The sequence below is a fragment of the Diabrotica virgifera genome, chromosome 6, assembly GCF_917563875.1.
Source record: "Diabrotica virgifera virgifera chromosome 6, PGI_DIABVI_V3a".
Classification (NCBI taxonomy): Eukaryota; Metazoa; Arthropoda; class Insecta; order Coleoptera; family Chrysomelidae; genus Diabrotica; species Diabrotica virgifera.
In genome coordinates this window covers 250,342,166-250,364,939 of record NC_065448.1, presented here as the reverse complement: position 1 = coordinate 250,364,939, position 22,774 = coordinate 250,342,166, and the positions used below count along the sequence as shown (strand labels likewise).

The 22,774-nt window shown below is 33.5% G+C and overlaps 1 protein-coding gene across 2 annotated transcripts in view; it reads right to left on the bottom strand.

The window, feature by feature from the left end:
- Window positions 1-22,774, bottom strand: part of LOC114338544 (ubiquitin-conjugating enzyme E2 Q2) — a 69,674-nt gene that overhangs the window by 17,029 nt on the left and 29,871 nt on the right. For both annotated transcript variants that reach the window (XR_007698779.1, XM_028289148.2), the window contains exons 2-4: window positions 15,914-16,128; window positions 6,676-6,907; window positions 3,759-4,050 (exon numbers count right to left, since the gene is read on the bottom strand). Coding sequence is in view for 1 of the 2 variants with exons in the window: in XM_028289148.2 (XP_028144949.1) it covers window positions 3,759-4,050; window positions 6,676-6,907; window positions 15,914-16,128 (739 nt within the window). In the remaining variant the exon portion in view is untranslated. The remainder of the gene's footprint in view (window positions 1-3,758; window positions 4,051-6,675; window positions 6,908-15,913; window positions 16,129-22,774) is intronic.

The window sequence follows — 22,774 nt, the reverse complement described above, 5'->3', positions numbered from 1 at the left end:
ACATTGTGCAAATTCTTAAGGTGATACAGTAGCGATCAACAGGTAGCAAAAACGCGTTCCAAACACGTATTCGCAATATAATAAAGAATGGCGGTACAGAGCCCAATTTGAAAAATATATTAATATGTGGAAATTACTCTGTAATTAAATACAATATTAAAAAAACGAGCCTGTACCGCCATTAAGAAGAACAAAAAAATACACTTTCTTCAAATAAACTTTTTTATCCGATGCCTAGATTTTGTGTCATTTTGGAACTACTAAAATTTTTTATTTCATTAGTAGTTCCAAAATGACACAAAATCTAGGCATCGGATAAAAGTTTATTTGAAGAAAGTGTATTTTTTTGTTCTTCTTAATGGCGGTACAGGCTCGTTTTTTTAATATTGTATTTAACTACAGAGTAATTTCCACATATTAATATATTTTTCAAATTGGGCTCTGTGCCGCCATTCTTTATTATATTACGAATACGTGTGCCAAATATCTCGAAAAAATATTCAAAATTACAGCCGTAATCTTGGAACGCGTTTTCGCTACCTGTTGATCGATACTGTTTCCTCTTAATGTTTCAGTTTTGGTGTTGAAGACACCAATTTAGACGATCAATTTTGTGCTGCCTGGATAACTCGGGAACCCGTAAGTGTCTCCTGCTGAATAGTTCTGAGACACGGCTCTTTTCTTATCGTTTCAACGGAAACACTTACACCTCTAGCTTCCCCTTTAAAGATGCAGGTAAGAAATTGTTAGGTCTCTTCTAGCTGCTTAGACAATGAAACAATCGTGGCGAGCCGTTGTTACATTTTAGTGACTTTGCCTTTCTCTATTTTTGAGCTTTGCTATTTCCTGATACATAGCATAGGTTTTTGACATAACGCTCTGTATTACGCCTAGCTCTACAGCGATGTCCCTCTGAGAACATTACTTTCTCCACAAGACCAATAATCTTTCCCCTTTGCACCTCCGATAACCCCACATGAGGCATATTTTCGTTTTTACCTTTAAAACGATTCATTTAGGTTAGGAGCACAGTCTAATGAAACAAATTGGTGATAATTAAGATGGCTATATAGGAAAAGTCAAACAATAAGGAACGCACGTAATTTTCCCCTTGTTGCCATATTCTAAAGGGCCTAGCCGGGTAAGATGGTGAAAAGTGCCCCCAACCCAATCTAAATTCCATATAGGCCACTTTTTAGCACATATAGAGGAACTCACTTTCTGAAATTTTTAGGCCTCTAGGTGGTCACGTGACCTCCCTAGAGCCTAATTAGGCTTTTTATGTTTTTATTTTTTATCTCAGCCGCATTAAGAGCTAGCCAAAAACTTTAGTTAAAAAAGTTGTAAGTTTTAAAAAGATCTATATGAAAATTTTTTTTTATTTTTTTGGCGGGAAATTCGAATTTTTAGAACAATTTTAAACTTTTAAATAAATCTGAAAAAAAAACTAAGACACTCGTTTTTACGAAAATTAATTATAATGTGTATTTTTGCACAATCTTTCACCCTGAATTTTTTCAGATTTTTAAAATTGGTGAAACGTACCTTTAAAAATAAAAAACCGCATTTTTTCGGTTTTTTTTTCGTTTTTTTGATACAATTTTATACATATTTTTCAAAAAATTTAACACCGTCACTAGAATAGGTAAAAAACTGAAAAATAATTGGGATTTGCTTCATAAAAATTTTTTGTAACGCCATCCATTTTCAAGATACAGGGCGTTGAAGAAAACAAAATTTTACATATTTTTTACGATTTTGCCGAAACTACTGGCAACATTGTAATAAAACTTGGCGGGTTTTAAGAGGTAGTTATTGTGCATGTTTTGACATACAACTAAGGATTTAATATTCATCATTGGCGCACATAGGGGTAATGGTCTGAACTTTTCAAAGAAAAAAAGATAGTACGCCACTGACATATTTCAAATTAACAATCATTTTTGAATTCCTCGTTCAATTTGCAATAAAAAATCTATCTTCTCATTTTTTCATACGACGCGCTGTTTTGCTGCAAAAAATAAAATATCTTAACGCTTCCAAAGTATTCGAATTAATTTTGATAATGGATGTATGAGTTTATTATGTATGTAGATGTAGAAACTACTAGAAGTTCGAATACTTTGTAAGGGTTAAGATCTTTTATTTTTTGAATAAAAATGGCGCGTCGTATGAAAAAATAAGAAGATACATTTTTTGTCACAAATTGAACGAGAAATTAAAAAAACGACTGTTAATTTGAAATATGTCAGTAGCGTACTATCTTTATTCTTTAAAAAGTTCAGACCATTACCCCTATGCGAGCCAATGATGAATATCAAATCATTAATTGTATGTCAAAATATGCACAATAACCAGCTCTTAAATCCCGCCAAGTTTTATTACAATGTTGCCAGTAGTTTCAGCAAAATCGTAAAAAATGTGTAAAATTTTGTTTTCTTCAACGCCCTGTATTTTGAAAATGGATGGCTTTACAAAAAATTTTTATTAAGCAAACCCCAATTATTTTTCAGTTTTTTACCTATTCTAGTAACAGTGTTACCTTTTTTGAAAAATATGTATAAAATTGTTTCAAAATACGAAAAAAAAACTGAAAAAATGCGGTTTTTTATTTTTAAAGGTACGTTTCACCAATTAAAAGTCTGAAAAAATTCAGGGTGAAAGATTGTGCAAAAATACACATTATAATTAATTTTCGTAAAAACGAGTGTCTTAGTTTTTTTTTCAGAGTAATTTAAAAGTTTAAAATTGTTCTAAATTTCGAATTTCCCGCCAAAAAATTTAAAAAAATTTTTTCTTATAGATCTTTTTGGAACTTACAACTTTTTTTAATAAAGTTTTTGGTTAGCTCTTGATGCGCCTGAGATAAAAAATAAAAACATAAAAAGCCTAATTAGGCTCTAGGGGGGTCACGTGACTACCTAGGGGGCTAAAAATTTCAGAAAGTGAGTTCCTCTATATGTGCTAAAAATTGGCCTATATGGAATTTAAATCGAGCTGGGGGCACTTTTCACCATCTTACCCGGCTAGGCCCTTTGAAAAAATATATAGGGAATAATCAGATATTTTTGATATGCCATTCCTATTACAGCGAGCATATCATTGGCTAGAATTAATGACGAGTTTATATAACGTCCTTATTATATTTGGTGAAATGGGTGAGATTGTAAATGGTAACTGACGTCTGTCATAATATTTAAGGTTAAATATAATGTCAAATTATTGTTTTCAAATTATATTTTATTTATTCAGTTTATATTTTAACGTCAGTTTATTTTTTAACCAACTTAACTTTCCTTTCCCTATTATTGATTGGTCAATTAGGTTCGTAATAGTTTTGTAGTATGGTAGGTTTAGTTAGGCGTTAATTTTAAGAAATGTTGCTAACTAAATGGGGACAGCTCTCAAAGGCCATAATAGAAGAAGAAAAAAGTAAACAAACAAAAATATTACAAAGTTTTTAAAGGATAACATGACTTTGACACTTATATTACAGAAACCTTTGTTTCACACTCTTAAAGACAAAGAGAAACAGTGTAGCCGGTAGCTTCTGTGGTAAATACATATATGTTTTTTATTTGGCACCAGCGCATTCCTGTTAAACTTGACAGTAGCAAAAACACTAATATATAAGGAAAAATTTGTTGAATTTGTTTGCCGTCAAGTTTGTACCGGTGGGTTATGACGTCATTAAATCTATTATAACGTGCATGCCTAATTGTTTGGACTTTTAGTTTAATATAAAAAAAATTGCTTACCTGAGATAATAGGATGCACAACTCTGACAAATGGTGGCTCAAATGGATACGTGTCTTTGAATAACATATTGAGCTGAATCGCGTCTTTGCCCTCTTTCTCTTTGAGCATCTGGAGATCATGGCTGAGAGGGCTATCAGGATCAACGCACATCAATCTGACGTTCCACTCATAGAGTGAATCGCTAACTAATTCGATCTGGTACATCTTGTTTTTGAAGGAGTCTGATCGGTATATGTCGCGTAATTCTTTCATGAGACGATCTGTGGCTTGGACGGAACCCGACACTGAGCCCTAGTGATAAAAATTAATAGGTTATTTTGTGATACCTACAAAAACACGGCATAATGCTGTTATACAGGGTGGGTAACAAAAAGGCAGGTCATTAAATTAAATCACATATTCTAGGACCACATATACACACACCGGCAAAATTAGCCGAACACCTTAAAAATGGGACATGTTTGATGTCTTGAATTTCCTAAACCTGTCGTCCGATTTGAGTGATTCTTTTAGTACCTTATAGCCTTATTAGTTAAGAATATCGGTGTAATAATATTGTTCCTAAATAGGTACATGTCATTTTATACCGGGTGTTAAAATCATACTGTGTTTTTTTCTTAAAGTTCGGAAAACCCTGTGGAATATTCTAGCATATGTAAAATATTAAAATTAAAACTCGATTGTAGACTTAGGCTTTCTTAACATTTTCTTTTTTGATTCATGTACTTCTGTGAGATAATAAAAAAGTTATGTGCGTTAACAACTATCCATGTTTTTCATCAATAAATCCTCATAGTAGAGGAGGAAAGTATGCTAAATTTGCAGTTACTCGAGCGTTACTGGATTATGAAGAGTGGGTGCTAAAACCAAAAAAAGTTAAGTTAAGTTTTCCATAAAGTGTGAGACTGTCCATTTTTTAATTTTATTTTCCATTTCCACAATTGGAAAAAATGTTGCGAATAAAAGTTGCTTATTTTTACGTCAAGGATCTAAATGTGCAATAAAAATTGGGGGCTCCTATTTAAGATTTTCAAGTAACCCCCACCCCACCTCCGTGGGGGTCGTGTTTGGTGCCATTCGGTAGATTTTTGAAAAATATTGAATAGGTGTATTTTGCAGTTTTACGATCTGATGTTCATTTGGCGAAATATCGCATGTTCGTATTTAGAATTTTTAAGTTACCCCTCTCCGTGGGGTGTCACGAGCCCCCACGGAGGTGAATTGGATGATTTAATTTAAAATCTTAAATAGGAGCCCCCAAATTTTATTTCAGATTTGGATTTTTTACGTAAAAATAAGCAACTTTTATTCGACACATTTTTTCGAATTATCGATACATAGCGCTATAATCGGAGAAAAATGATTGTTTCAAATGGAAAATTAATTTAAAAAATGGAAAGTCCCCACTTTATGGAAAACTTAACTTAACCTTTTTCTGATTTAGCACATACTCTTCACAATCCAATAGGTCCCCATAACGCTCGAGTAACTGCAAATTTAGCATACTTTCCTCCCCTACTATGAGGATTTATTGATGAAAAACATGGATAGTTGTTAACGCACATAACTTTTTTATTATCTCACAAAAGTAAAAGAATCAAAAAGGAAAATGTTAAGATAGCCTAAGTCTACAACGGAGTATTAATTTTAATATTTTACATTTGCTAGAACATTCCACAGGGTGTTCTAAGCTTTAAGAAAAAAACACAGTATGATTGGTACACCCGGTATAAAATGATATTTACCTGTCTAGCAACAATATTATTACAACGATATTCTTAAATAATAAGGCTATAACATACTAAAAGAATCACTTAAATCGGACCAGTGGTTTAGGAATTTCGAGACATCAAACATGTCCCATTTTTAAGGTGTTCGGCTAATTTTGCCGGTGTGTGTAGTTCGATTGAACCTAACTTTTTTTAATGGCATTGACTATATGTCAATCAGCCAGTCACAACATGACTAATATATCAAGAAGAATAGACATTTAAAGACCGTAAAGTCCATAAAATATCAATAACGAAGAAAAGCTATGGTGTATTCCACGAATATACGACTGTTTTGGATTATCGCGACAACGAATATTTTAGTGTGCAACATAAGAAGTACGAAAGTAAATGGCTCTAATAATTACTCCAATAAACAACAATATAATTTGCAATTTACTTTCATTCTTCATATTTTGCACAGTAAAATATTCGTTGTCGCGATAATCCAAGAGGGTCGTATATTCGTGGAATTAGGTATAGTTCAGTTGAGATGTAATTTAAGTAGGTACTTACTGACATTAAATGGTACTAAGCTGAGGTAAGCTAATTATAGCTTCCTTTCAACATCATAGGGGTGTTCAAAAACGATTTACAAAAATTTAACAACAATAACAATAATATAAGAATAATAAGCAGGACTGTGAGTCCTCAAAGTAACTAACTTAACTAACTGAACCTAACTTACCTTAGTACAAATGTGCACATAAAAAAACTTACAGCCCTTTGAAGTTACAAATGGAAAATCGATTTTTTCCAATATATCGAAAACTATTACAGTCGGAAAAAGGAAAGAATACCCATGAACGGCCACATCAATCACTTATTTTTATTTGCTGTCTTTTTCTATAAATAACATACGTTTGTTATAGAAAAAGACAGCAAATACAAAATAAGTGATTGATGCGATCGTTCATGGGTATTCTTTCATTTTTCCCACCAATCGTTATGGACGAGATAAGTGATCAAGGGAAGTCTTGGAATAAGGTGAAAACTTTAGTTCAAAACAGAACTGATGGCGCGATTTCACTGAGAAGAACCTTAAAATAGAACAGACAATGAATTAAAGAAATATGCGTTCTTTGTATAATACGATAAGAGTGTGTTTCCGCGATCTACAAATAAAGAAAAATAACATTTTTCTTACCCTTAAGTAATCCTGACGTTGATTCTGTCTTAATCGTTCCAATGTGGCCAAGTGTTCCACTCCCATTTCGTCTGCTTTCGGTCTGTTGTCTTCGACTTCCATTGCAAGATCCTCGTCAGCATCACTATCTTCTTCGCCATCACTATCGGCGATATCCAAATCTGCGTCGCTATCTAAGTTTTCATCGTCCATTGCGTAGTCTCCGTCGCCAGTGCTATTACGAGATGTTATTCTGGAACAAAACATATTACTAATATAATTTAAAGAAAGGATTGAGCGACGAATGATTATTTAGTTAAAAAATGAATAACCATTTTCAATTTGATTGCAACACGAAACTACAGCCGCACCATATTCTAGTTCAATCAAAGAGTGCTACAAGCACCTCTACCGGTTTCGAAACTTATTAGTCTCTCATCAGGAGGCACATATGCTGCTCTCTCTGACCCAACTAGGACAAATCCCGGCATGCAGTCACGGATTGCAACGAACGAAATGGCAGGGATGCCCTAGCGGCAACTGCTTGCAAAAAACTAAGTTTTCAATCTAGTAGCACATAAAACAACATCCAAAAATGTTACTCTACATCCCACCAGATTGAAAACACTGGGAACCTTCTCTGGTAACACCTCCCGAGGCTTCTACAATTTCCAAGCCATAACGGATGCTGAGACTAAGGAAGGTGAGGGAATTTTACAATTTATAATTCACGTCCCATCTGCTCAGCGCGGTAAAGTTCCAACGAGAATGGTTCCCTTCGTACTCCAATCAGAGTAATTCTCGAGAAGATGAAGAAGAGATGATCTATGGTACTAAACCCTTTTCTGAAAAACGTTATGGATACGTGCGTTAAAACTTAGTGGGAGGATATTGATGGAGATGGCTTCGATTTTACATGATTATTAAACATCGTTTGCCAAATCTAGTGCAGAGGAGGCAAATTTTAGAAGATTCGCAAAAAAAGGTAAATACAGTAGAAAGGTGCATTTTTTCAATTATTGATTATATTTGTTACATAAATAGCCAGGGCAAATGCCTAATAAGTCAACAAACTAATACACGTAGGAACATTGTTTATGAATTTAAAATCTATTTTTTTAAATTAGTTTACTGATAACTCATTGGTCTAGTATTTTTTTTAGTTTGCTTGTTAACAGTCGTGAAGTTTTAACAATAAATTAACGCGATAAAATTTATCTTAGATGACTGTGTTGTGATTTACGAATAAGCTATTTAAAATGTATACATACAATCAGTAATGGCTTGTCATTAATTTGTAATGTTTAACCAATATAAAAAATCGATCACTAAAGCGTTCCTTGAGGTAACAGCAAAACGCTTCTTGGATATTACTGCGAATAATCGGATATCCATGTTTTAAACAATTTAATGTCTTCTTCTTCTTTTTGTGTAGACATGACTCCCTGTGACTCCACGAATGTGCCTCCAGTTAGTTGAAAGGCACGATTCAGAATTTATTATGAAATGTTACTTCTTCTTTTTGTGTAGACTTGATTCTGTTTTTTCAATGAGCCTCCAATAAGTTGACGTTCCATCGTTTTCGTGGTCTTCCCACTGATCGACTTCCTATTGGGAACCATCTACCCACGTCTTTAATAATAATTTCTTGTCATTCGGCTTGGTCAATCCATTCTACTCTTCTGTTTCTTACCCAGTTAATAATGTTGTTCACCTTGCATCTCCGTTGTATATTTATCTGCATGTCTAGCTCTGTTAGAATGACAGAGCTAGAAATACAGGTACTAGATCTATATTCTACCATCTTACCGTCGATATTTCGAAGGGTTTTCATCTCTGTTGTTTCTAATTAGCATTCTTTTTGTTCTCCCTGTATCAGGTCGTGTTTCTGCCGTGTATGTCATTATTGATCTGATGACTGTTTTAAAAATTCTTCCTCTCATTTCTTTTCCATTATTTTTATTTCTCCATATTGTTTCATTCAGGCAACCTGCGGCTCTGTTTGCTCTATTCACTTGATCTTCCACTTCCGTTTCGAGCTTTCTGTAGCTACCCAGTGTAATATATTTAAACTCCATCTATATACCTCTAATACCTCTCTTGCATACAATAAATGGATAACATCCTTTATTTAACCCTGTCATAGAGTCTGAACAATTTGGTTTTATAAACTGAACCTGAACACTCCAGCAAGTTACCAGTGCTAAGATTGATCGAATAGGTCAATCCGAAGAAATACTCTGCTACTGCATTGCTAGACGTCAGTAAGGTATTTGACAAAGTGTGGTACGAAGGACTCATTCACAAAATGAGCCAACCTAGATACAAAAAGGCAGTGACATACCTTCTCGTCATACTTAGCCATTAACAGAAGTTTAGGACAACATATATTATGTTCAATTAAAAACTGTAAACTATTCTAACTACTGAAGGAGAGTATCATCATTGGAAAACTTCAAGAGCTTCTTTGAAAAAGATTATACATAGATTCTTCTTTATGCAGTGATGAGTGTGCTAATAACCGGCAAAATAACACAAAAGATGAAAAACATAGTACGTTTTAAAATAAAAAGAGATGAAACTAGTAGAGGTGGGAAATTATCAATAGAAACCAATAAATTTACATTATATTGATAGTTTCCCACCTTTAGACGTATCGGAGTCAAACTGTTACAGGAGAATTTTATAAAATTCTGAATTTTATAAAATTCTGAATTTTATAAAATTATATATTATCCAGATTTAGCCATACGGCTCACACTCCCTCTAAGGGGAAAATTGACTCATCCCAGATACCTACGGTATCAAAAGGATTGAGCTCTGGTGGGACTCTTTCCATGTTATAGAGCCCTAGGTGACTTGGTATGCAGGTGTATCTCCCAAAAATTTTCGTACACTTCTGGCCGTCGCGAGTAGTACAGCTTTCTGCATGGTCTTATAAAGATTTTCATTGTAATAAAGCTTTTTTATGCTTTCGAGGAGGGTCTTCGGAATGACTCCAGTAGTTGACTTAATAATCGGTATTGTCTGGGTGGGTACTTTGCATTCTCCATTGTCTCCGTATTTGAATTTCCAGATCTCTGTACTTGGCGATCCTTTCAGTAAATTTACTACGTAGATTATTGTTGTTAAGTATCGCCACGTCAATTAGTGTTGTTTATCTGGTTAATTTATTAACTAGTACGAGATCTGGTCTATTATGTGCCACTGTTTGGTCTGTGAGCACAGTGCGGTCCCAGTATAGCTTGTAGTTGCCATTATCAAGCATACTCTCAGGGACCTATTGATAATATGGGAGATGATCCGTTTGGAGAAGTCCCAGTTTGATCTCTTGATGAAGGATCTTTCCAACTGAGTCATGCCGTTCCTTGTATTCAGTTGCAGCAAATGCCTGGCAGCCCCCGGTAATATGTTGGATGGTTTCTTGGACTTGACATCCATATCGGCATCTGTCGTTTTGAACATGAGGGTCTTTGATGATATATTTCAGGTAATTTCTGGTTGGTATAACCTGATTCTGAATGGCCAGTAATGAACCCTCCGGTTCAGGGAACATCTTTCCTGATGTCAACCAGTAGTTCGACGCTATATTGTCGACATAATCTTGGCTGACCTCATTGGGATGTCGCCCGTGCAGAGGTTTACCCATCCAGGCGCGCACTTTTTCGTCCTTAGTAAGGTGGTTTATGCGCAGTTCTGCTTCCCTCAGTTTTATCGGTGTTGTGTCATCTACTGCGCAGATAGCGAGATGTAGAGTAGATGTTTCAGCCTGCATCTGAAAATAAGATCTTAAATTAGCAATTTGTTTGTCTAATTGCTCACCTATATCCATAAGTCCTCTTCCTCCTAAATTCCGTGGTAATCTCGTTCTTTCTACTGCACTTTTTGGATGGTGTTTTTGTGCCTTTGTGAGGTGCGTTCTTACTTTTCGCTGAAGATTTTCTATGTCCGTTTTTGTCCACTTAACAATGCCAAATGAATAGCTAAGCGCGGAACATGCGTAGGTGTTTAGTACCTTAAACAAATTTCTACTGTTAAGGTGTGAGCGAAGCAGCTGTTTTACCCTTCGTATAAACTCAGTAGTTATCTCTGTTTTCATTTGTTTATGGTCAATTTTCCGCGCTTGCTTTACTCCAAGATATTTATACATATCGTTTTCATCCATGGCCTCGATGTTCTGGCCATTTGGTATATCGAATCCTCCGGGCTGTACTTTTCACTTGTCTAGTCCGAAGTGCATACTAATATCATTAGAAAAAGTCTCTACAGTTTTTAGCATCTCATCGAGTTGGTTTCGAGTGGAAGCCATTAATTTCAAATCATCCATGTACAATAAATGATTAAGCTTCGCCACCACATTGTTGTTATTTTTGATGCTAAAACCTGCGTCTGTGGAGTTCAATAGTTGAGATAGTGGGTTCATAGCTAGATAGAACCACAGAGGACTCAACGAATCTCCTTGAAACAGGCCCAGGCTGATTGCGATATTTTCAGTTTCGATGTCATTTTCACCAGGTATTTGAAGGTGAATTCTAGTCTTCCACTCTGTCATTATATGCTCTAAAATGGTCACTATATTATCATCGACTTTATATATTCTCAATATATCTATAAGCCATTCATGCGGCACTGAATCAAAGGCCTTCTTGTAATCAATAAAGGCAGTAAAAAGATTCCTCTTTTTGGAATATGCCCGGTTAGAAATGACTGAGTTGATGTGAGTTGTTCTTTGCAACCCATGGAACCCTTAGCGCATCCTTTATGTTGAGGCTCTATGATATTGTTCAGAGCACAGTGTTGGTAGATACGCCGGGCTACATAGGATGTGACCAATTTATACAAAGTTGGAAGACAAGTCATTGGGCGGTATTTGGCTGGATCTTTGGTGTTATTTTGATCCCTAGGAATTAAGTAAGTGGTTCCCTGAGTTAGGAATGATGGTATATCCTGCGGATTAGAAATAACATGATTAATTAGTGTTGATAAGCATTCATGAACACTCCAAAACTTCTTGAGCCAAAAGTTTTGAACTCCGTCTGGTCCAGGATATTTCCAGTTATGAAGCTCTTTGATGGTATTTGAGACTTCTTCAGTAGTGAAGGGTTCGTAAAGGGTGGTAATGTAGTGTTGGCAGTTCTGTGTCGTATCTTCTATCCATCCAGCATTGTTGTTAAGAGCAGCTGGCGTGGAAAGTTGATTTCCCCAAAACTCATGAATTTCTTCTTGGCTTAGGTAAGTCTTATCGACACGTTCTTCGACACAAATTATATATTATTATTGAAGTTATACTTCTTTACCGGCGATAGAGGGTGATTTTTTTATATGTTAAAACCTATCAGCCCGGCGCATGCGCATTATAACTTTGTTCTGATTGGATGTTCAAATGACATGTCAAAAATTATCCGATATGGCAGCTGTGGTTTGGAGGTAAAGGTAAACAAATGTATAATATATTAGTTTTATTGTTGTGAGGACAGAAACAAAAAAGTTTATAATATTGTAGTGACTTTTAAATAGTTTTTAAAAGCAACAGGTACGTAATAATTGTTAATGTATCATGGGTATAAACCTACCTATTTGATCTGCCAAAATACATAGTATGTAATACTTTTATTTATATAATTTGATTACCATCAAAATTTCTATCAATATTCACCTAATATATTGGTTTTTTGCTCTATGTTTTGTTCTATTTTTTCAATTCTAAATCATTTCAATTCAAAATTAAAATAATTTGATCAATTTTCAAAATATCAAAATATCACAAGTTTAATCCGTTTAGTTAGTCGATCTTCGTAAATAATGACACATAGTGTCCGTGGCTAAGCGGAGAAGGCGAGTGAATTACAATACCAACCGCTCTTATCAGCGCTGGTTCGAGTCCCAATAGAAACTTTCTTTTTTGTTTTTTTTAATACATTTTATGATTGTAAGTATATTTATTATATAATTGTATTTTCAGAAAATACGTATTTAGTTAAAAAAATTTTCGACAATTAATTTTCAGACATCATTTGTGGCTTGTTTAATGTGTTTGTGTGTGTTTTATTCTTTTATTATTTTAATTTTTGGCACTGTTCTAATAAAAATGTTTGAGAAGTAGTAAGTATAAATTAGTTTAATATTTAAACAAAATATAAATAAAAAGTATATTAATTTCGTTTAAATCATATAATAGAAGTATAACTTCTTACGTGCGTACAAAGTACACACACATTCTTTTTTATTATAAAATTATAATTATATATAGTATTTATAAAATTCTCCTGGCACAGTGTTATTTACCAAACTCCTCTGTTACGTCTAAAGGTGAGAAACTATCAATATAATGTAAATTTATTGGTGTCTATTGATAATTTCCCACCTCTAATAGCTTCATCTCTTTCTATTTTACAACGTATTATGTTTGTCGTCTTTTATGTTCTTTTGTCAGTTATTAGCGCACTCATTACTGTATACCTTATTCCTATTTATTAGAAAAACAAAATATTCTCTCTCAAAACATGTAACATACAAATCTGGAAATTAAACAAATGTTTAGAATTATGCGGGAGATAATAGGATCCTTGTTGGCATAGATAACTATTTGTGGCATACATAAAATAAATAAAATTAAAAACCGATAAGAAAAAACCGCATCCTGAAATATGTTGGAAAATAGGAAAATAAACAGCGCATACAACTGGAAAAACCTTTTAGACCAAAAACAAGAAAAAATGTTATTACTTCCTTCTACTCCCTACACAAAAATACTCTTAGGGCTTCATAAAACAGTAACTCAGGCATTTTTTTGTGGACAAGCCTTGGTGGACTGTGGTTCAGATAAAAAATGAAGATATCAAACAAGTGGACAAAATGAAAAAGTTAAGTCTGGATTACGGAAGAACTAAATCCGAAATTAGAAATTCGATCAAGAATAGATCAATCAAGAGCAGCCTTTTTAAAGATGAGGAAATTTCTTAGTAACCAAAGACTCAATCTGCAAATCCGATATCGGATGGTAAAATGTTATATCCACTCTATTCGTCTTTATGGTGTCGAAGCTTGGACTTTTAATGTTGATCTAATGAGAAAGCTAGAAGCTTTTGAGATGTGGCTTTTCGAAAGAATTTTGAAAATACCGTGGACCGATCATATTACAATGGTATTGCACAGAATGGGAAGAGACAGAGATTTTTTGACCACCATTAAAAAGAGAAAAACGCTGGACGGAAGGGCCGCCCGAGAACTTTATCGTACCGATCTATTATCGTTATCGTACTAGATAACAAAGTTAAACACAACAAAGTTACTCGTTATTTTGATATTTTAGAGACACCTTGTATACTTGAAAATATTTTATGGTTCTACGCGTCATTAATTCCTGCATTTGAGAAAATGTTCGATGCCATATTTCGGGGACATACTATAGATTATTGCATAAATCAATAGAATATTAGTCATACTTTCATTTCAAATCAGTTCATTTTTCAGAGAAATTAATAGTTTACAATATTTGCATTTTCATTCTATTTCTATTACGCCAGGCAATGCGCGAGAGTAAGAACAAGATATTACCTCCGAATTCTATCCTACTGCATCGATTTTAATGAAATTTTGGGAGTAGCCCAATCTCCTAATTCAAAGTCTATCCTATATACTATATACTATGGCACTTTTATCATGGGGGCGGTTCCCACCCCTTCTCGGGAGTGGAACATTTTTATTTTCGAATAACATGGAGAAAAAGGAAGATTTTTAAGAAAATTTAAAAATGCGCTCTATAATTTGATCTTATTTTTTTCAAAAACCTTTCATTTTAAACCCGTCCAACTTTTTGAAAGTAGAAATAACACCATATTAAAAGGTATTGCAGAAGAAAAACGATGCATTTAAATTCTGGTGGATGAGGGGTTAAATATACGTACTTATTATGTATGTACGTATTTTTCCTTAAAGTACATTAGTCATACATTTTTTTGCACCATATCTCGCTTAGTTTGAATGTGACCGACATTTAACGGTGCTCGTTTTAAGGCCTTTTCAAACACTACAAAAGGCGTTGGTAGCATTATACACCTAAAACCTACCGTTCCTCTGTTATTTCAAGTTGAATACACCAATTTGAGCATGCACCAAAAAACAAACTCTTTTCAGCTACCATATCTCTTTTTGTATTATAAATAGAAGATTTACGAAGGAACGAATCTCTTTGTTATTTATAATCTAAAAATTTTTTATATAGTGTTTTTAGTTCGATGCATAGTTTTTAAGGATTCACAAAAAACTGAAAAGGTGTCATTTTTCAATGAAAATGGCCAGTTTTCAACTACGCATAACTCAAAAAGTATCGAGTTCTCAAAAAAAAAGTATAGACAGTTTTTGCTTAGAAATAGGTTCTCTAGCCACTTCCGTGTTTATTTTGACCAAAAAATTTTCCACCCCCTTGAAGGGGTGGGAACCTCCCTAAGATAAAAGCGCCATAGTATATAGGGTAGATTTTGTTTCTTGAGCTATTCCCTACTTACTGTGAAAATATCAAGTACATCGGTATAGCAGGATGGAATTCTGAGCCAAATACCCTCATTGACTGCCCCATAATAATGCTCTGCTATGATCGCGTGAGAGAGGACACACACAAGATTATAGCAAAATTTCTATTTACTGTAACTTTTCGAGTTTTTGAGCTACAGCAACGAGTCTTATGTCATTGGAAAGGTAATTTTGCGTTCTTTCAAAATATGTAAAAATATACAGGGCGGATCTAAAAAATTAAGATTTTTTTTTCATTTCCGGTTTAACCGGAAGCCATATTTTGGGTAAAATTTATTGTGATAAAAGATAATAAAGTACCATATATGTCTGCCAAATTTCAAATGTACGTACATACTTCCGACATGTTTTTTTTATTTGCTTTTTAGACTTAGGGGGACTCAAAACGTCGAAAAAAAAGTGAAATCTGAAATATTTTTTTGCACGTTCCTATAACTTTATCTATTATACTACGTATGTAGTACGATAAAGTAAAACAGCATATTTAGGGTACATACTTAGAAATGATAAATACGAGTTTTTACAGCTGATTATGAAGGGTAAAATAGAAGGAAAAGGAGTCCTGGTAGACGACAAATGTCATAGCAAAAAACATTCGCGACTGGACCGGATTAAACACACATATGCTTTCCGCTTTCATTAGTGGAGTCGACACTAGAAGAAGAAGAAGACTTGCTTTTCTATGTCCTTTTATTGTACATATTAAAAGAAGTTTTGGTTTACTTACCGATTTGTTGTTAGTGGATTTAGAATATGCAGTCTTTCTAAGTCGGGTGGTTCTGGAACGCCATGCAATCGGCATAGTTCCCTAAGAAGTATTATCACCTGATGGAGGACATGATTGTCCAAGCCTTCTGTGTTGCTTAATATTTGAACCGCATTTGCTATACTAGTTTCTTCGGAATCTGCAAACCACACGGGTGGTGATGCGGGATAAGTTTCCTGTAACAATAAATATCATTTAAAAAACATTGTTATTAACGCTACGATTTATCGATTTTTTTTTATTACGGTACGTCGTACGTCGCAGGGATAAATCTCTGCGATGTACCGTTTACACGCGACGATAAATTGAAACAACTCGATCGTTATTTCTTATCAATCGTTATCGTTCTTGTCTTTATTCGCAATTAATCGTAATGCGAGCAAAAATGCGAGCAATTGATCGTAACGACGAATCGTTACTATTTATCGATCTTTTTATTACGGTACATCGCAGTGATAAAATCGCTCCGATGTACTGTTTACACACGACGATAAATTGACTCCATCGTTACGATAAATTGCTCGCATTTATCCCAGCGTCTAAACCAGCTTTTAGACCGATATTTAATTTAGCTTCTTCAAAGCTCGAGGAAATATCCTTAACTTCTGTTGATTGTGCTACTGCATCTACGACATTGGCAAAAGCGAGTATGATTTTTAATTAATTTCTATTTTTTTCGAAATTTTCAACGAAAACTTTTCGTTTATAAATTCGCAAAGTTTGAGTGTTATTGCGTTGCCGTTCCTGCAATACTTAGAGCAGATTTATCGATGGATTCTTATGTAGTTTTGTCTTCTGAATCCAAATCTGAAAATGGCATTTCGGGATCTCTAACCGTCTGCGAGATAATCGATCTCAAAATCTAAAATGTGACGTCACAATCCTTTTATTTTCTGCCGACAGACTAAACGTCAGCTGAAATCGTTGCTAGTAAGTAGGCTAGTTTTTTAATCTGAATTTGTTAAGCAAAGCATAGGTTATTTACATTATTTGAGTTTGACACTTCGTGAATGTCAAACTAAATTTTAAATAAAGTATTAATAAAATATCAATGACATTTGATAGTGAATTTAATTATTATATATAAAATAAATACGATGTTCAAAAATACAATTTGAGTATATTTTGAAAGCGATACTTTATTAACAATTTTAAAAAGGTTTATACGAGTATACGGCCTCCCCTTTAATGGGAGTACTTAATGATAAATGGACTGTTCCATTTGTTATGAAATGAAAATTGTTATTACAGTGGAACCCCGATAAGTCGGCCCCCGATAACCCGGAAGTCCGGCTAACCCGGACCGATTTTCATCAGATAAACATTTTGATTTTCAGTATTTTGTATTTTGACGACACCCGATTTGAGCGTCGAAATGTTAATAAAATTATTTTTCAATTTAATTGTGGCTTATTTCCTATAAAAATAAATAGTTAATTATCAGATAAACATTTCAGCAATAAAAATGTATGTAATACAGTGGAACCCCGATAAGTCGGCCCCCGATAACCCGGAAGTCCGGCTAACCCGGACCGATTTTCATCAGGCAAACATTTCAACAATAAAAATGTACTATCCGTTGCAAGATAATTCGGATGAAATTCCCCAGATTATTTTGATATCGGCCCAGTCTCTTAATCTGGGGAATTCCATCCGAATTATCTTGCATGGGATAGTATGTAATATAATATTTGAGAGATGTGTATTTGTGTAATTTGAACTATGTATATGATAGTAACAATGACTCATGGCACACGGCGGCGGCGGCAGGGCGACGGTCATTGTCTCGGATTTATCGGAAACAACAGGCACCAGTTATTCCTTTATTTATTTCAAACTGTCTTAGCATTGTTTAAAAAATAGTATTTAAAAAATTCTTTTTTAAACAATGGTCTTAGTTTTCACTGTTCATTACATCGTTGTATTGTTTGCTTTCGTTTGTTTAGGTTTGTGTTTGCGTGTTTTTAATAATTTAGATGTGTAGGTACTGTGCACTGTGCATATATATATTTCATGTTATTTCAATTATAACGGAGTTTATCTGTAAGTATACCGTATTTTATTAATTTTTACCATATTCTCCGGCTAACCCGGATTTTCCATAACCCGGATCGGCCGCGGTCCTGATTAATCCGAGTTATCGAGGTTCCACTGTATAATATTTGAGAGATAATGTGTATTTGTGTAATTTGAACTATACGATAGTAAAAATGACTCATGGCACACGCCGCGCCGGCAGAAACAACAGACACCTGTCTGTACATAGTATTCCTTTATATATTTCAAACAGCATTGTTTATAAAGACTAAAAGACTACCTATTTAAAAAATTCTTTTTCAAACAATGGTCTTTAGTTTTCACTGTTCTTAAATAACATCACATCGATTGTGACTGTATTGTGTGTAGTACAGTCTTGTATATTGTTCGCTTCCGTTTGCTTACGTTTTTGTGTGCGTGTTTTTAGTAATTTAGATGTGTAGGTACTGTGCATACCTATTTATATACAGGGTGTCCCGAAAAGATTTGTCATAAATTATACCACACATTCTGGGGTTAAAAATAGTTCGATTGAACCTAACTTACCTTAGTACAAATGTGCTCATGAAAAAAGTTACAGCCCTTTGAAGTTACAAAATGAAAATTGATTTTGTTTAATATATCGAAAACTATTAGAGATTTTTTATTGAAAATGGACATGTATCATTCTTATGGCAGGAACATCTCAAAACAAAATTATAGTGAAATTTTCCACCCCATAAATAATTTATGGGGATTTTGTTCCCTTAAACCCCCCCAAACTTTTGTGAACGTTTCAATTAATTCATTATTGTGGTACCATTAGTTAAACACAACGTTTTTAAAACTTTTTTGCCTCTTAGTATTTTTTCGATAAGCCAGTTTTTATTGAGATGCGGCTTCTTTTCCAATATATTTACGCAAAAATTTTATGGGGGTTTTGTTCCTTTAAACCCCCCAAATGTTTGTGTACGTTCCAATTAAACTATTATTGTGGTACCATTAGTTAAACACAGTGTTTTTAAAACTTTTGCCTCTTAGTCTTTTGTTCATTAGTCACCTTTTATGGAGATGTAGCTTCTTTTTCAAAATATACCTAAAAATGTAAATTATAAATAAATTTTCAGATTATTAACAGGTCTCTATAACCGTACTTAACCATATATAAATATGTGGTGGATTCGACAAATATTCAAAATATCTCGATAAACACTGGCTTATCGAAAAAGTACTAAGAGGCAAAAAAGTTTTAAAAATAATGTGTTTAACTAATGGTGCCACAATAATAATTTAATTGGAACGTACACAAAAGTTTGGGGGGGGGGTTTAAGGGAACAAAACCCCCATAAAATTTGTATGGGGTGCACAAATTTTACTTAAATTTTTTTTAAGATGTTGCTGCCGTAAAAATGCCACATGTCCATTTTCAATAAAAAATCTCTGAGCGTTTTCGATATATGACAAAAAATCGATTTTCATTTTGTAACTTCAAAGGGCTGTAACTTTTTTTGTGTGCACTATTGTATATAGGTAAGTGAGGTTCAATCAACGTATTTTTGACCCCAGAATCTGTGATATAATTTATGACCAATCTTTTCGGGACACCCTGTATATTTCATGTTATTTCAATTCTAACGGAGTTTATCTGTAAGTATACCGTATTTTATTAATTTTTACCATATTCTCCGGCTAACCCGGATTTTCGATAACCCGGATCGGCCGCGGTCCCGATTAATCCGAGTTATCGAGGTTCCACTGTATAGTCGGTTCGCTAAACTCAGACACAACTGGCTAGTGACTTTAGTAAGTAATTTTTTGAAGTTATACTTCTTTAGGCACGAGGGTGAATTTTTACATTCCCAGGCGCATGCGCTCTCCGACAGTATGGTATTAGTCGCTACATCTTTTAAGTTATGTAGCGCAAATAAGGTGTGCGTGAAAATAATATATTATTAGTGTTTTTAGTAAATATATTTATTATAATTTTTATGTCTGTGGATTTGTCTTCCTCCTAATAAGTATTATTAAAAATGTTTATTTTCAATTAATGTATCTGTCACCGTGATTGTAATTATGTCCGAGAAATGATCGACCGAATACAAAAACCGTGGTAGCTGATCGGTAGAGCATTTGCCTAGGGATCGAGAGGTCCCTTGTTCAAATCCGGATAAATATTTAAATTAAAAAAAATTTTTCTAAAATTAGTTCAATATTTAAATACAATACAAAAAAAAACTGTTTAAGTAGATAGGTATATTGGTTTCGTTGAAATCATAATATGAAGTTAGATTATATTATAATAAAAGTATAACTTCTTACGTGCGTACAAAGTACACACACATTCTTTTTTGTTTTTTGTCAATTTTGCCAAAATTGGCAAGATTACTAATTACTTAGTAATTATTAACTATTTAGTAATTATTTTTTTTTTGCCAAATTGGTAAAATTACTGACTAAAATCACTAGCCAGTTGTGTCTGAGTTTAGCGAACCGGCTATATGAAATGGTGTTTTGAATAAAAAATTATGGTCTGATATGTGCAATTACATCCTTCTAATGGAAAAAAATACTTGAAGATTTTTCTCAAATTATGGATACCAACAACATTTTCATTTATAACTCTTTTATTTTTAATTTGACGAAGAAAAGTTATTTTTCATAAAAAGTTTTTCATGGTCTAAGATTTATGATGCAACCATCATATATAAAATTTTATTAATTTTATACGAGATATATAAAAAAATATGAATTTCGATCAAGACTTTTATAGTTCATAATATTTAAATTAGAATGATATAATTGTACATTAAAACGTAATTATTAATTCTAAACTACTTTCCATAATAGCAATTTTCCATATTATGAATTAAAATACGTAAATAAACAAAGTTTTCGTTATGATAATGCTCGCATTTTCAGCTTGTTTATTTTGGTCCTCACAAGCCTCTCCTATTCGTGTCATTCCACCCGTCCTTTTTAGGGTTAATATCGCAATATTTTTGTCCGTTAACAACCGCCTCCCTTTTCCACTAATTATCGTCCAATTAGACGTACATATATAACGCCACTCATAATGCATTATCCTGACGCTTTTCATGACGCGACGCCACATCTTTCTCGACGAAGATACAGCTTTGCTGTTTTTTTTTATTTGACTTTTTAGGTTGATGAACCGAAATATACTAATCGATTTTGAAATGATATTTGATTGAAACTCCATGTTTTTTACTTACGTTTAAATAAATGTACTTAATGAGTGTTTTATTAGAGGTATATAAATATATGAACCAAGATTATGACAAACCAAGAAAACAAATTATTAGAAATAGTAGTCAAACAGAATAAATTAAAGCAGGTGGCAGAATACATATATACCTAGGACAGATAATAAAGCTGAACAGTTTGATGAATCAGTTTGAATGAACAAGTTGATAAAGCGGCTAAAGAAAGCATACAGTTGGGAGAAGATGTTACACCCTTATTAGCATTAGATGAGAGAATAAATATTGCTAAGGATAATTTATATAAAAAATGGTCTAAACAATACAAACATTTCATTTTGACAAAAGGCACAAGATATACATTGCTAGAACCCGATATTCGAAAAAATTACTGGTTTAAAAATTACAACTATCCGAGAAGTTCCATAACAACCATATCTCGGATGAAGTTTGGACATGCTTGCTATCCGGCACATTTATACAAAATAAAAATAATTGATAACAATTTTTGTGATATTTGCAATGAAACGGCAGACTTAGATCATATATTTTTTAATTGTAAGAAGTACACACATCAGTCGGACATTCTTACAAAAAATTTAAGAAGTTTAAACGTTTACAGTCCCTATAATGTTATGTATCTTTTGGCTCTGAGTGATAAACGTATTTTTGATTTTATTTTGTTTTTCCTATATTACTGTAAAATTAAGTTATAGAAGACTAGATTAGGCTTGTAACCTTAAATTGTCTTTCCATTTGATTTCCTACATGCCTGCCTTACCGTGTGGGGTGGGTATGTAGGTAATCAATAATTGATAAAAAATGATAAGAAAAACCCTTGGATGAGAAAAGTGTAACCCTTGTCCTTATCCCAAAATGTTTATTAAGATTAATATATCTATTCTTAACAAAAAGGTCGGTCAGACTTAGATAACCTTAACTTAGATTACTATTTAGATAGATAAGATATACTATGTTTATTTATGTTTTGTTTATATTATGTATAATTGTTTTGTTTGTATTATGTTTATATTATGTACTACTTAGTTTGTTTCTGGCCGTATGGTCTTATCCTAAAGCCAATAAAAAAAAAATTCAAGGCACTCGTGGGAGTGCCGACAGAAGTGAAAACTTCTTATAGTATATAAATTACGAGCTCAATGCTTTTACCCCATCCTAAAAGAAGTTCTGTACCTATATCATATACGATATACGCGATGCGTATGCCCTATGCTATTTATGTATACATACACATAATAGGGATGTTTTCACTAATTTTTAAATATAGTTAAATTCAATAGATTACAAGGTATATAAAAACGTAACAATCATAAAACTGTTTAAAAATGTATATTTTTTAAGATAAATGAGTTCATAATGTTGATTTTCTTGGAGGCTAGAAAAACGGTACCCTGCAGCGAGGCTACGATCTGTGACGTCAGCAGTCGTAACGTCTTTGATCGACGACTAGTTTTGTATACTTATTTACTCAGTGTATTTGAATATGCGCAGTTTTTTACGTATTTAATTATTACGTATTTAATTATTAAAAATAAAGCCAAATAAGTGGTGTTTTGTTCCTGGG